At 41.5% G+C, this 16,633-nt stretch overlaps 1 protein-coding gene across 1 annotated transcript in view; it reads left to right on the forward strand.

The window, feature by feature from the left end:
* Nucleotides 1-5,615: 5,615 nt before the first annotated feature.
* LOC135539098 (sphingosine kinase 1-like) overlaps nucleotides 5,616-16,633 on the forward strand; it is a 31,597-nt gene continuing 20,579 nt past the window's right edge. Inside the window, exon 1 of the mRNA XM_064964957.1 lies at nucleotides 5,616-6,097. Coding sequence (XP_064821029.1) covers nucleotides 5,671-6,097 — 427 coding nt within the window. The 5' untranslated portion in view covers nucleotides 5,616-5,670. The remainder of the gene's footprint in view (nucleotides 6,098-16,633) is intronic.

A 16,633-nucleotide genomic window follows, 5' to 3' on the forward strand; every position in this document is an offset into this window, starting at 1 on the left:
AATGGGACAAAACCCCAGACATAACGTGCACAAGCACTTACAAAAAAACATACCAGACAAGGACATGTGGGGAACAGAGGGGTAAATACACAACATGTAATTGATGGGATTGTGGGAAGACAAGACAAAACAAAACAAATGGAAAATGAAAGGTGGATCGGCGATAGCAAGAAGACCGGTGACGTCGACCGCCGAAAGTCGCCGAACAAGGAGAGGGACCAACTTCGGAGGAAGTAGTGGCATGATCGGTTGAAGAGCATGCATTTAGTTTTACTAGCATTTAAGAGCAGTTGGAGGCCACAGAAGAAGTGTTGTATGGCATTGAAGCTCATCTGGAGGTTTGTTAACACAGCGTCCAAAGAAGGGACAGATATGTACCGAATGGTGTCATCTGTGTAGAGGTGGATCAGAGAATCACCAGAAGCAAGAGCGACATCATTGACATATACAGAAAAAAGAGTCAGCCTGAGAATTGAACCCTGTGGCACCACCATAGAGACTGCCAAAGGTCCGGACAACAGGCCCTCCGATTTGACACACTGTACTCTATCGGAGAAGTAGTTGGTGAAACAGGCGAGGCAGTCATTTGGGTAACCCAGTCTGCCATTAAGAATGCGGTGATTGACAGAGTCAAAAGCCTTAGCCAGGTCGATGAATACGACTGCACAGTATTGTCTTTTATCGATGGCAGTTGTGATATTGTTTAGCACCTTGAGCGTGGCTGAGTTGCACCCATGACCAGCTCGGAAACCAGATTGCATAGCGGAGAAGGTTTGGTGGGATTCGAAATCGTCGGTGATCTGTTTGTTCACTTGGCTTTCGAAGACTTTAGAAAGGCAGGGTAGGATAGATATAGATCTGTAACAGTTTGGGTCTAGAGTGTCTCCCCCTTTGAAGAGAGGGATGATCGTGGCAGCTTTCCAGACGATACAAAAGAAAGGTTGAACAGGCTAATAATAGGTGTTGCAACAATTGCGGCGGATAATTTTAGAAAGAGAGGGTCCAGATTGTCTGGCCCAGCTGAGGGGTCCAGATTTTGCAGCTCGTTCAGAACATCAGCTATCTGGATTTGGGTGAATAAGAAATGGGGAGGCTTGGGCAAGTTGATGTGGGGGTGGGGGCTGTTGACCGGGGTAGGGGCAGCCAGGTGGAAAGCATAACCAGCCGTAATAAAATGCTTATTGAAATTCTCGATATTCATAGATTCATTGGTGGTGACAGTGTTTCCTAGCCTAGTGCAGTGGGCAGCTGGGAGGAGGTGCTCTTATTCTCCATGGACTTTACAGAACTTTTTGAGTTCATGCTACAGGATGCAAATTTCTGTTTGAAAAAGCTAGCCTTTGCTTTCCTAACTGCCTGTGTATATTGGTTCCTAACTTCCCTGAAAAGTTGCATATCGCGAGGGCTATTTGATGCAAATGCAATACGCCACAGTATGTTTTTGTTCTGGTCAAGGGCAGTCAAGTCTGGAGTGAACCAAGGGCTTTATCTGTTCTTAGTTCTACATTTTCTAAATGGGGCATGTTTATTTAAGATGGTGAGGAAAGCACTTTTAAAGAATAACCAGGCATACTCTACTGACAGAATGAGGTCAATATCCTTCCAGGATACCCGGACCAGGTCGATTAGAAAGGCCTGCTTGCTGAAGTGTTTTAGGGAGTGTTTGACAGTGATGAGGGGTGGTCATTTGACCGCAGACCGATTACGGACGCATGCAATGAGGCAGTGATCGCTGAGATTCTGGTTGAAAGCAGCAGAGGTGGATTTTATAGGGCAGGTTGGTCAGGATGATATCTGAGGGTACCCACGATAACATATTTAGGGTTGTACATGGTAGGTAACTTGATAATTTGTGTGAGATTGAGGGAATCTCGCTTAGATTGTAGGATGGCCGTGGTGTTAAGCATATCCCAGTTTAGGTCACCTAACAGTATGAATTCTGAAGATAAATGGGGGGCAATAAATTCACATATGGTGTCCAGGGCACAGCAGGGGGCTGAAGGGGGTCTATAACAAGCGGCAATAAGCCAGGATTCAGATACGGCTAGGACATCAGGGTTGGCGCAGTGTGCTAAAGCAGTGAATAAAACAAACTTAGGGAGGAGCCTGGGTTAACCTCTACATCACCAGAGGAACAGAGGAGGAGTAGGATAAGGGTACGGCTAAAGGCTATGAGAACTGGTCGTCTAGTGCTTTGGGAACAGAGAATAAAAGGAGCAGATTTCTGGGCGTGGTAGAATAGATTCAAGGCATAATGTACAGACAATGGTATGGTAGGATGTGAGTACAGTGGAGGTAAACCTAGGTGTTGAGTGACGATGAGAGAAATTGTGTCTCTGGAGGCACTAGTTAACCCATGTTAGGTCTCTGCATGTGTGTGGGGTGGGACAAAAGAGCTATTTAAGGCATGTTGAGTGGGACTGAGGGCTCTACAGTGAAATAAAACAATAAGAACTAGCCAAGACAGCAGTAGACAAGGCATATTGACATTAGAGAGAGGCATAAAGCAATCACAGGTGTTGATCAGGAGAGCTAAGACAACAACGGGTAAATGGTGATGAATGGGCAGAGCGGGTCAGTTAGGTACATACAGGACCTGAGTTCGAGGCTTGGGCCGACAGGTAAACAAAATGAGGTACCGTGTTAATGAAATAGTCCAGGGGCTGTGTAGCCGAGTGATCATAGGGTCAAAAGAGCAGCAATAGGTGAGTCAGGGTGCCGTTCGGTAGTCACTACTACGCTCGGCGAGCATGGGACACAGTGTTCAGAAAAGCTAGTGGGCCGGGGCTAGTAGATGGTTCTTCGGCGACATCGTAACAGAATAGCCTGTTGAGACCACATCGGGTGATCACGTCGGCAGTCCAGTCGTGATGGATCGGTGGGGCTCCATGTCAACAGTAAAGGGTCCAGGCCAATTGGCAAAAGAGGTATTGTAGCCCTAGAATTAGCTGGTATATGGGCCTAGCTCGAGGCTAGCTCAAGGCCAACTGGTGCTTGCTTTGGGACAGAAGCGGTCAACTGGCAGCTTCATTAAATAGTACCCGTAAAACACCAGTCTCAAAGTCAACAGTGAAGAGGCAACTCCAGAATCTGGCCTTCTAGGCAGAGTTGCAAAGAAAAAGCCATATCTCAGACTGGCCAATAAAAATAAAAGATTAAGATGGGCAAAAGAACACAGACACTGGACAGAGAAAGACTGGAAAAAAGTGTTGTGGACAGACAAATCTAAGTTTGAGGTGTTCAGATCACAGAGACGAACATTCGTGAGACACAGAAAAAATGAAAAGATGCTGGAGGAGTGCCTGACGCCATTTGTCAAGCATGGTGGAGGCAATGTGAAGGTCAAGGGGTGCTTTGGTGGTGGTCAAGTGGGATATTTGTACAGGGTAAAAGGGATCTTGAAGAAGGAAGGCTATCACTCCATTTTGCAATGCCATGCCATACCCTGTGGACGGCGCTTAATTGGAGCCAATTTCCTCCTACAACAGGACAATGACCCAAAGCACAGCTCCAAACTACAGTATGCAAGAACTATTTAGGGAAGAAGCAGTCAGCTGGTATTCTGTTTATAATGGAGTGGCCAGCACAGTCACCTGATCTCAACTATATCAAGCTGTTGTGGGAGCAGCTTGACCGTATGGTAAGTAAGAAGTGTCCATCAAGCCAATCCAACCTGTGGGAGGTGCTTCAGGAAGCACGGGGTGAAATGTCTTCAGATTACCTCAACAAACTGACAACAAGTATGGCAAAGGTCTGCAAGGCTGTAATTGCTGCAAATGGAGGATTCTTTGACGAAACCAAAGTTTGAAGGACCCAATTATTATTTAAATTAAAAACATCTCGACTATATTTCCTATTCATTTTGCATCTCATTTCATGTATGTTATCATGGAAAATTAGGACATTTCTAAGTGACCCCAATCTTTTGAACGGTAGTGTATGTTTTTTCAACATAAATTATTATTGCTTCCCTTCATGTGTGTGTAAAATATTGTTGTCATATTTTTATTCATAGACTTTAGATGTGTATAAAATTGTGTTTTGTTGCAAAACGCTACATGTCCATTGTTTAGCTGGAATGGAATGTTCCTGTCCTGCATGTTTGACTGTGATATGTGGTTGTTTTACTGAGCGACAGTATCTTAACATGAATGCACTTAATGTACGTTTCTCTGAATTAGGCCATCTGCTAAATGCATAAAAGATCAAATCTAAATGTTTTACATACAGATTTCAAATTACTTGATTGAGAAATGTTTTTTAAATATTGATATCAAAAGGTATAATTTGCACATGTATTTATTTAAAATGTAGTTAGTCTACTTATTTCTGAGAGTTCTGAGAGTGAGGCATATGTGAAATACAAATACCAACATTTTATTTTAAAAATGTAGTTAATTGATTGTAAAACCTGTTAGTCTACCTATTTCTGAGAGTTCTGAGAGTGAGGCATATGTGAAATACAAATACCAACATTTTATTTTATTTTAAAAATGTAGTTAATTGATTGTAAAACCTGTTAGTCTACCTATTTCTGAGAGTTCTGAGAGTGAGGCATATGTGAAATACAAATAGCAACATTTCTGAAAATGGATATTTAGCGATTTGGAATTAATTTCTAGAGAAAGCAACATTGGCCACGAAGGCGTTTACTGACCAAAACATTAAAATAACCTATGATACGCACTGGCATGCCGCACCAAGTGGCAGCGTCCTCCACTCCCTCTTTCTGGTTCTAGTGGTGGACCACAATGGTGACAACACAAGCTCAGCTTCTTCCAGAGCGCGCTGTAGACACAGACCGCAGATAAGACATTTTGACATGAATGTCAGACTGCTGCTTTCTATTCCCAGAAATAACTTCAGGACTGGGAACATGTTCCTTTTAGTCTGTATATTTATATGTATTTTATTTGACCTTTATTTAACTAGGCAAGTCAGTTAAGAACAAATTCTTATTTTCAATGACAGCCTAGGAACAGTGGGTTAACTGCCTGTTCAGGGGCAGAACGACAGATTTGTACCGAGTCAGCTCGGGGATTTGAACTCGTCCAACGCTCTAACCACTAGGCTACCCTGCAGCCCCATATAGATGGCAAGGCTGCCCAGTTTTACGCATGGGTTCAAAGTAGCCTAATACAGTCTTCTAAAAATGGACACTTTTTCAGACTAGACCAATTTGGAATTTCCCCTGAGATTCTACTGATATGACAAGTGTGCTTTGCCCTCCACTTTCTGCGTCCTTTGTGCGCTGGTCAGCGAAGAGAAGCCCACGTAGGCTACGTTCTTTCGAAATGACACAACGATCATGCACTTTGTAAACAGGGCCTGATGAAAAAGTATTAACATGATAACTAATGGACAGGTCCCATGTGAAATGTACTGTAAAAAAAATGTTATCTTATTTCGTGGGCAAATCTAGTCGAGCACTTTTGGTGACAGGTACAGGCGCCGTGCACAACGCTTTAATTGTCGTTCCTCAATTCTATCACTAGAGAGCGACCTGACACTTATTTTTCAAAGGGAAAACATCTTAATAGCGTTGAAATCACTCGCAGTCTCTTGCCCAGCAGACCGCTTGCTTCTTCAGCGGGCATTTGACTGTGTGCATTCCCTTATCACGCGCAAGCAGGTCTGCGGATCGCGTCCCTTCCTCCCTCTGCGCGCAGGATGGACCCGAAGATAACCGAATCGGACCCTCCACCATATCGCAACGGAATCACCCAGGTTCTGCAGTACGGGGAATTCACAGCCACCGGCAACCGAAAGGTGAGGTACGCGGTGAGTTTAACCGAGAGAGATCTCACCATTCAGAAGATCACGTCAACACCTGCGGGACGGAGCAAGGTGGTTTTCAACTTGAGGGACTGTGTCGGTTGCCGGGCTTTCAGCGCAGATGACAACGCGGACGCGTACTTCTCTGTCTATTTCTACCCCTTTAAAAGACGATGGATGAGCTCTGGAGTGGCCAGGCAGCGGGTCGAGCAGTGCTTTCGGGTATCCCAGTTCCAGGACCCACGCGCCAACCTGGAGGAGGCAGAGAAATGGGCTGGCACCATCCGGGAGAGCTCTGTTCGTCAACAACATTTGAGAAATCGTGAGCAAGTCATATAGTTTCGTATAATTTTGTGGTTGAGGAAAGTGCTGTGTGTGCTTATCACATTCATGTTATTTATCAAGTTGGTGTGCCTGTTTTGCGCACAAGATTTAGTCATTGACATAGCAAGAACGGTTGTCTTTGCATAATCTAATCTACTGCTGGTGCGCAAATTCCTCACTCTTATCGGTGTCAACTGTCTCAGGCTATTCTATTACATTTTAACCTAATTTCTGTAAATGAATAAAACAATAGGACTGGTCAGACTAACACTCAAATTACAGGATGTTCACTAAGCAACCTTTAACAGCCCAAAGTAGTAACAAAACAGCATCTAGAATAACAATAGTTTAACCCCCTCAATCTCAACTCTGGACTTTGAATCCAGTTCCTCTGCTTTTCCCCTCCATTTTGATTTAGACCTGGACACCAGGTGTGTGCAATTAATTATCAGATACAACAGAACCAGCAGGCTCCGAACTTCGTAGGGTAAGAGTTGAATACCCCTGGCCTAAGCCTAACAGAGAAGAAACAACATGCAGATTAGGATTTCCCAACATGCTTCTCTCCTTGTTTGGACCCTAAACTGGTACACCTGATTCAATTAGTCAAAGGCTTGATGATTAGTTGACTAATTGAATCAGGTCTTTAGGGTTAAAACCTGATTGAGACAATAGGCCTATTAAAGGTATGAGTGCTAAGGGATATACATCTATAATTACTCTAGTGGGAATAATGCACTTTAATTGGAAGGTTCAGAAACAAGGGTCAACCCACATCATTGTCTCTTACCTTGTAGCCATGCTAACAAATCAGGGAACCAGTAAAAGGTTGTTCCTTCCAGAAGTGAAGTGCTATGTAAGTCTATAGCGTAGTCATCCAATCACACGAACTTAACAGACGAAGGTCGCCTATAAACCGAGATGCTGGGAATTCTATAGAGGCTTTATCAAGGGAAGTGAGCTATAGAAATTCCTCAGCAAAGTGAGGTATTTCTATTTACGCGATACATGAATTCATGCCTGTGTGCCGTCAATTTTAATGGTGGGGGAGAAGTGGGCTGCTGCACAATCTAACTACAACTGATCAAACTGTCCAATGATCAAACTGTCCAATAGCCAAGATAGTGGAGAGATGAGATAGAAGTCAACTTTGCAAGATACTGTACTATGGATATTATAGTTGCCTTTGAAACTTGACATCTCCTCAATGCTTACACAACCATTTGATTACCATAAAAAAACATACCATTTTAGGAAGCTTTACTCTTCATCTGTCTGTAAATCAACATGGTCTTCTATCCCGCGGCACCCATGTCATTACAGTACATATGTAGTGTGAAATGAACCTGCGTCCCAAATGGCACCCCATTTACATGGGATCCGGTCAAAAGTAGTGCACTGTAGTAGGGAATAGGGTACCATTTGAGACAAGGGAGGAGAATTAATAAGACGGTCTTCCTTGTCACACATCTGAAGGGCCTCTACTTTCAGCAACAAAGCAGGTCGCTTCCAACACACTCAATACCATTACTAATATATTACCCAATGGCCCCTTTGACAAACCACATGCACTGCATGGACAACAGCATGCATTACAATACACATTTAGAGAATTTGGGTATAGTACTGAACCCGGGTGTAATCATACAGCATAGCATATCTAATTTAATACTTGGATGACAGCATATTGTATTTATAGACATCGTTGCACACATTGAAATGAATGAGGTGTAATAATATACTAGTGTACGTTATCGGATATTATAGATCCTGGATGAAACGGATCAATATACCACAGATGTCCACTGTTTACAGAGTTATCTTTTATTCCCCAGGGTTCAGCTCGTAGTTATTGTTTTTTCTAAGTATATAGGTAGCATTGAGTTCTCTGTATTCATAGGTACATCTGTTCCTCTGCTTCAAAAGCAGAAGAGAACGTGATGGAAAGTTGTGTTTTTTCACTCGGAGGCCCCAGCAGTGAGACAGCAGTCCTTTTCCCTGAGGACTCTTGTCGGACGTTCTCCAAGATGAGCCTTGACGTGCTGTCAAGACCTCTGACTAAGCCCATCTCTCTCTCTCTCTCTCTCACACACACACACACACACACACACACACACACACACACACACACACACACACACACACACACACACACACACCTCTCTCTGGGGCCTTCCCTGTTTAGACCCTTGGGCTCACAGCAGTTTAGTGTTTCAGGCCACTCAGTGAAGATGATAGAAAGAGGAATTACAACACACAAGCTGGTCAGAAAATCAGCTAAATGTCATTGTCACTCAATAATGTTGATAAGAATTTGTATCTATTTTCCCTCATGACTTCACAGAACAATGTACAGCACATTGTATGAGATTTTAATTACATCTGTATAGCAATCAAAAGAAAGTGAATGTCCTTGTCTGTTTATGGCTTGCTGTGTTCTTTGCGTGTTCCCTATTCGGCTAATGACACAACGCTTGAACCACATTTCAACAAAGACCGACATGGTCTATTATAGTCCATGAGAAGGGCAGTCTCTCACTATGTGGTTGTGGGTTTTCATGGTGGGTAGCCAGCTTCCTCTACACAGCTTTATTTGTAAAGTATCATGGCTATAATCTGCTGTTACGTTACGTTGTATGTCTACAGACAATGTACTGTAAGCATGTAAGGTGCACACCTTTAGTTAAATCTGAGTGATAGTTTAATTCTATCAATTGCGAAAGTCTTGTCAGTTATAGGTTATAAAAATCCGTAGAGTTTTTACTTCGGAGTCGTTTTTTTTATTCAGCTGTCTCGCCCATCTCACCCCACTGCCGAAAATACCCAGGAGACACCACTCAAGAGGAGAGTGACAGCCGGTGGTTAGATCCTCTCCGCTCCTCTCACTCACTGTGTCTCTCACTGACTTATGCTCTGTTTCTTTAACACCCCTCTTTCTCTCTCCATCTACATCTTTGCCATTCTCTCTATCCTTCTTTATCTTTCCCTCATCTCTCTCTCTCTCTCTCTCTCCCCTCTTTCCACTTTCTCTCTCCCCCATCTTTCTCTCAATCTCTGCATCTCTTTCGCTCTCCTCTCTTTCTCCCCTGTCTCTCTCTCTCTCTCTCTCTCTCTCTCTCTCTCTCTCTCTCTGAGAACAAATCACCACACCAGCCATCTCCTCCCTCCACACCCTTTGTGGTCAGTCTGGTTTGAGTCTCAACTCAGCCAGAATCTGTTTACTCGCTCAAACACACTGCCACGATGTTGTGTACAAGGCTATTCTATTTGTGTTTGTCTTGGTGAGGTACCATCAGACATAGATAAGATGCATTTGGGTTAATGAGGGACTGTTTATGTAGGTGTCCAAAGACGATTTCAGGATCGCTTAAAAAAATTGCAGGGGGGATGGGGGGGGGGGGACTAAAACAGCCTACACAAGACACATCTGATTTGTATCTTACCAGCACAAATGCAGACAGTTAAGCTAACTACATTTAGTGGATGTGCTAGCCTTTGACATCCATTCAATATTAAGGCTAGGCATTAATATCATATCACAATATTTTTGACAGTATGGCAGTATTTCACGGTATTTGATGTTTCTGAATAACAAAAGTTCTAAATATGTTTTATGGGCAGTGCATGGCAACGCATTAATTCTAAGTGGTTTTAATTGTTTTTCTCCATTCTGATGGTTTAATGATCAACAAAACATGGACAAAACTTTTTGTAGAACTTTTAGTTTATTTAGCACTTTATCAAAATGTAATTATGGACGGTATTGTAAAAATCTTTACCGGTATGTGTATTCTTCATAACTGTGTACCGGCATTCACAATATATCGCCCAGTCCTTCTCCATATTATACTTAAGATATGTGTTATGGCTGCTAGTGGCCAAATGGGTGATAATAATCGAGAATCCATAAGTCCTTTAATGTGGAAGCTGGCTTTTCTCCTAATGGGGGTTTGTCCAGATTTAGTACTACCAACATCTGACGTGTAAGAATGCATTGATGGGTACATGCAATAATTAAGCATAACTTGGCTTGCTACTATTGTACTATTTAAGAGTATGTTGGCGTTGACCTTATCATGGTAGGTTATGTACTTACAGTATCACATAACTCAGGAATTCTTATAGTTGGATGTATTTATTTTTTATTATTATAAGATTTAAAAAATACATTTAGTGGAATTTTATAAGGGGATAGATTTTGCATTTGGAATTTTCTAAATATTTGAAATATTATTCAATTTCATTTAGGCAAAATGCACGGAAATGCCCTTGTCCAGAGCAAAATCTCCCAATTTAGAACTCTCAAATTGTTTAATATTCTAAAATGGGCAATAATGAATATTGACTGAAAAGGATCTTGTGTAGTCTCTTGCAATAGCACTCTCTGACTTTAAACAAAATGTATTTTAAAACTGCGATTCCTAAAAAATGTGTCTGGAGATTTGGTCAATTCAATGAACCCTGAATGAACAGGGTCAGCGACACTTAAAGGACCCCTTCCTCATGTCCTCATTACATGTAGTGGAACAACACAAATCATGGTCTGTAAAGCTTTCTACTTTTGATAGATTTAAACAAACAATATTGAAATCGCCATTGTCACAACCATAAACTGTCAACTCCATCTTACTGATGGATTAGGATAGGATATTAATTTTAATGCAATTTGTCAACTCCAGAGGGAAAAAAAACTAAATTAAAAAAATATATAACGAGTGCTGAAAGATCTGATAAAATGGTTATATTTTTATTGGGGGTTTTCAAATTAATAATTTTCTTTATTTTACATATTTGTATAGAGGTTTTAATTTTATCTGCAAAAATATGTATTTTGAGAATTTGTTATCTCCTTCATTGGCTTGTCAACTCCATCAGTAATGGCTAACCCCTTTTAAGATCTATCTTTTTGTCAATATAAAAAAATATATATTTTATTCACTGTTCTACAACATATGCTTACATTATTAACGTATTTGCTGTGCTAAGAAAAGGCCAAAATGCTAACAAAATTAGCCCTGGAGCATGATATAGTGCTATAAAACATACAGAAGTTTGGAGATTTGTATTACATATTTGAATAATCTAATGTTAAAATTAAACATATCAAGGCCTTGGACAATAAATGTAAAAGTGAAAGGCCTTTTATTGTGTCTGACAGACTTGACAAATCCGGTTAGTTGCATTTTATGAAAAGGAAAATAAGAATTGAGGTTGTTCCTTTACATTGTTTGATAGCTGATACTTTGGTCAATCAAGATATACAGTACCAGTCAAAAGTTTGGATACATCTATTAATTCCAGAGTTTTTCATTATTTTTACTATTTTCTACATTGTAGAATGATAATGAAGACATCAAAACTATGAAATAACACATGGAATCATGTTTTAAACAAATCAAAATATATTTTATATTTGAGATTCTTCAAAGTAGCCACCCTTTGCCTTGAGAGCTTTGCACACTCTTGGCATTCTCTCAACCAGCTTCATGAGGTAGTCACCTGGAATGCAATTTCAATTAACAGGTGTGCCTTGTTAAAAGTTCATTTGTTCAATTTCTTTCCTTCTTAATGCATTTGAGCCTATCAGTTGTGTTGTGACAAGGTAGGGGGTGTATACAGAAGATAGCCCTATTTGTTAAGACCATGTCCATAGTATGGCAAGAACAGCTCAAATGAGCAAAGAGAAAAACGACATCATTACTTTAAGACATAAAGTTCAGACAATCTGGAAAATGTCAAGAACTTTCAAAGTTTCTTCAAGTGATGTCACAAAAACCATTAAGCACTATGATGAAACTGGCTCATGATGACCTGCACAGGAAAGAATGACCTAGAGTTACCTCTGCTGCAGAGGATAAGTTCATTAGAGTTACGAGCCTCAGGAATTGCAGCCAAATTAAATGCTTATGACTTCAAGTAAAAGGCACACCTCAACATCAACTTTTTAGAGGAGACTGTGTGAATCAGGCCTTCATGGTCGAATTGCTGCAAAGAAACCACTACTAAAGGACACAAATAAGAAGAAGAGACTTGCTTGGGCCAAGAAACACAAGCAATCGACATTAGACCGGTGGAAATCTGTCCTTTGGTCTGATGAGTGCAAATTTGAGATTTTTGGCTCCAACCGCCGTGTCTTTGTGAGATGCAGAGTAGGTGAACAGATGATCTCTGCATGTGTGGTTCCCAACATGAAGCATGGAGGAGGTGGTGTGATGGTGCTTTGTTGGTGACACTGTCAGTGATTTATTTAGAATTCAAGGCACACTAAACCAGCATGGTTGCCACAGCATTCTGCAGCGATACGCCATCCCATCTGGGTTGCGCTGAGTGGGACCATAATTTTTTTTTCAACAGGACAATGACCCAACACACCTCCAGGCTGTGTAAGAGCTATTTGACCAAGAAGGAGAGTGATGGAGTGCTGCATCAGATGACCTGGCCTCCACAATCCCCAGACCTTAACCCAGTTGAGATCGTTTGGGATGAGTTGGACAGTAGAGTGAAGGAAAAGCAGCCAACAAGTGCTCAGCATATGTTGGAACTCCTTCAAGACTGTTGGAAAAGCATTCCAGGTGAAGCTGGTTGAGAGAATGCCAAGAGTGTACACAGCTGTCATCAAGGCAAAGGGTGGCTACTTTGAAAAATATGAAATACATTTTGATTTGTTTAACACTTTTTGGTTACTCCATGATTCCATATGTGTTATTTCATAGTTTGGATGTCTTCACTATTATTTTTACAATGTAGAAAATAGTAAAAAATATTATGGTAGATGCTATGAAACTGTGACTTCTGGTCCGAGACCATAAAGTGGCCGAGTCAAAGTGCTGAAAGGCTAATAGGTGGCGGATGAGGTCCTCTTAAGGAAGACTTAAAGAGTCTTAGACTTAAAATGCATCTTTTCTTCGTCCCTACTTTAAAGTAATCGCTGATCTAATAGGTGTAAGCAAGCACGCCCCTGCATTGCTTACACCACTGATCATGTTAGATCAGGGATTACTCCAAGGAAGGGAGGGAGGAAAGATGCATGTTCAAACTACTGAGCCTGAGTAAGTGAAGTGGTAGCAGAAAACCCTGTCCCCCCCCCCCCATCCTCTCCCCCATGACAGAACTCCCAAAGAACAGAGAGAGAGACACAATGAGAGAGACAGAGGGGGGAGAATGGCCACATCAGGTATTCATAACCACATAGACTGCAGACAGAAATACATATTGGGCCCAGCCAAGTGTATAAAACACCTGGCACCCTGCCTCCCCCTCCTTCCTATAAAGATAGTTAGGCCATCTCAGGCTCATTCAGCCGCAATTAACGCTGTGTCATACCTCCCCAGTCTCCACAAATAGAGAATTTGAGCTACACTCAAAGTAGCGACATTAGAATAAGTAGCTAATGCATAATTCAAAGAATGTTTTTGTTGGAAGTTCAACTGAAAGTCAAGGAAGTTCAACTGTGAGTCGTCAGTCTTTCACTGCCTGTCCCTGATATGAACATCATTGCTCAGGGGTGAACTTTCCCCTAGGTACAGATCTAGGATCAGCTTCCTCTCCCCCGATCCTAACCTTAACCAGTAGAGGGAAAACTGACCCAAGATCAGTGTGTCTAGGGGCAACTTCACCCTACACCAACATCTTCTATAGTCAATTGAAGCTGTAAGCCACCCAGTTTAGTTTGAGGAAAAGTGAAGAGCGTTAGCTAATAAATAAACAAATGCTCCGTCTTCCATGTCTAACGAGAACAGACACTTCACTGAGTCGCAAGCGAGATCTCTCACGCAATACTGTGCAAGTTTGCTATTCTAAGATGCCATCCTAGGCCTAGACCAGACAAATACTCTTTATGGGGTTTTTCTCTAGGTTTTGAAGTCTACAGATGAGACATATCTTAATCGCTGCACTATTGAATTCAGTTGAAATGTCGGTCAGACAAGCAAGCGTTCCTTCGGAGTTGTTTGGTTTACCACTGTCAATATGGTTCTACAGTAATCGGTTTGGAAAGTGCCTTTTAGTGGCATCTTTAACCATCCCAAATAATTGTTTATGGCGCATTTGCCTTAGTCTTTCTACAGTAAGTCTACTGCCTTTTTTATGGTCTTTTTTTTGTCATAATAAATACTATCAGTGTTTATCTACTTAACCAAGGGCAACAGACTAAAACAGATAACAATCGGACTATAGTTTTATAGTAGTCTGCTACCAGTACATGTCGCAACCACACAATGTAAAGATTAAGAGATTGACCTTTGATAAGGATGACACGTTTATGACCTTTTAAGGGCATGGCAAGTGGTGTTACAACTTTATCCGCCCCCACACTACTGTGTTACCTCAGTGCCCACTGGGCATGCTCAGATGTGATTGTTAAGGGGGCACAGATCTGTTCAGACCTCTGACCACACCAGGCCAAAACAAACAGAGAGCAACATCTAGTATCATGATTCATTAGTCACAATGATGATTATAGAAATGCAGCCATGGCTTTCCCCGGGGTACAAAAGAGCCATTGTGGGGAACACAATGAGCAATGTCAGTTTATTTCTAGAGAAACCCAGATTGTTAATTTATTTCTCTCTGTTTGCATGTGTGCTTTCTTGGTTTCTTCTAGATGTGTCATGTGGCAATGAGCCATGTTGTTTAGCTGATGATGGGTTATACTGGATGTTCCCTGATTTGACCAGGAAAACGTCCAAACCCTAGTTATAGGCTGTAGGATACTAGGGCCATAATATAGCTAGGGCCAAGTGCTTTCGTGGTCAGGTGAGCTAGAGACCAGTTTCACCTGGAAAAACTGACCCTAACCATTGCATCTTGCTGACAACCAAGACCGTAGGTGGAGGTGGTACTCTCAACCACAGCCAGTTTATAATGAAGGAATGTTTGGGAATGGGTAGGGTGGCTAAGAGGAAGTGTCAATGGGTCCAGACAAGACGGGCCTAGTGGGTAATGATGAAGCAAAAACACAGCATGGTTGGGGCCCTTGCCAGCTGGGTTGGCACAGGTCCATGCCAAATTATTTATGAGGGCACTGCCCTGGGGCCTCATTTATAAACCGTGCTTAAGTACAAAATATAACCCCAAAATGTCCGTGTGCCATTTTTCACGCAAAAGTTGAAATCTATAATACATTTACCTGATGTGAGAATGTGCTCACCTCTCCACAAATTCTAGACCATGCGTACACACATCTGCGAGTGGTTTAAATATTGTATTGCAAGCTGACATGTATTATGTGCAAATGGGGGATATGATGAAAATTGTATTAATAACAAAACAGAATTCCAAGAGTCTGCAAAGCTGTCAAGGCAAAGGGTGGCTTTGAACAATCTTTGTTTGAACACTTTTCTGGTTACTACATGATTCCATATGTGTTATTTCACAGTTTTGATGTCTTCACTATTATTCTACAATGTAGCGAATAGTCCAAATAAAGAAAAAGTAGGTGTGTCCAAACCTTTAACTGGTACTGTGTATTTCAAATGTTGTTAATATTTAGACAAATATTTGTGAAGAAAAGTAGAGATTGTCCTGTCTCTCAATAATCCTGAACTGACAATGTAATGTACCGGAGTAGTTTCGTTTGGTTGAAGTGAGTAATGAGTAGGTGTGTCCAAACTTTGACTGGTACTGTAATTTGACAGTATGGGTAAGCTGTTGCTGTGTGATGGGAGCGTAATATCATTGTCTGTTTAAACTCAGAGCCCACCAAAGCAGGACAAAGAACCCCAATAGTGTATTGATAAACAAAATAGTGAACAACAATTCGTCTGGGGGTGTGGGCTGTAGCATTTAGCTTACTTTTAAATTGTTTGAATATACAATCAATCTTGTAGAATGTGTCAGTGTGCAGACAGGCAGCATACATACATACATACATGTTTAGCTTGAAAAAGTCACTGCAAAATATCGATACATCTCAATATTTTTGTACGTGCACAGACTTTTCATAAATGGAGCATGTAGAAATTGTGTGAAATTTACACAACAGTTATAAATGAGGGCCCTGCCATCTCCATCCTCCCAGGACCCTGGGAGGGCCCTGCCATCTCCATCCTCCCAGGACCCTGGGAGGGCCCTGCCATCTCCATCCTCCCAGGACCCTGGGAGGGCCCTGCCATCTCCATCCTCCCAGGACTTCATTACTTGTTATGAAAGGGTCCACATTTCATAGAAACCCTTTTTGTCTCGGGGAAAAAAGGGACGTCCCATTAGGCAAAGACATCCGATAAACATCCGATTTGGTTGATATTAAAGTGGTAAACGTAAATTCAACTTGGAATGAAACGAAAACACTATTGTTGGTATGTGGTTAGAATGAGACATGAAAAACAGTGTGGCTTTTTTAGCAAATTCACAATGTTGCTTCAACCTATATTTTGTGTGAGGATGTTTTTTTAAATGTATTTTAGATGGAAGTGTATTTGGGGCCGCGACAAAGCTTTTATCTATACTGAGCAAAGATATGGACAGTTTTAATGATTTTACTGAGTTACAGTTCATATAAGGAAATCAGTCAATTGAGAAATTTATTAGTCCCTAA

Source organism: Oncorhynchus masou, chromosome 5 (assembly GCF_036934945.1).
Source record: "Oncorhynchus masou masou isolate Uvic2021 chromosome 5, UVic_Omas_1.1, whole genome shotgun sequence".
NCBI classification, from domain to species: Eukaryota; Metazoa; Chordata; class Actinopteri; order Salmoniformes; family Salmonidae; genus Oncorhynchus; species Oncorhynchus masou.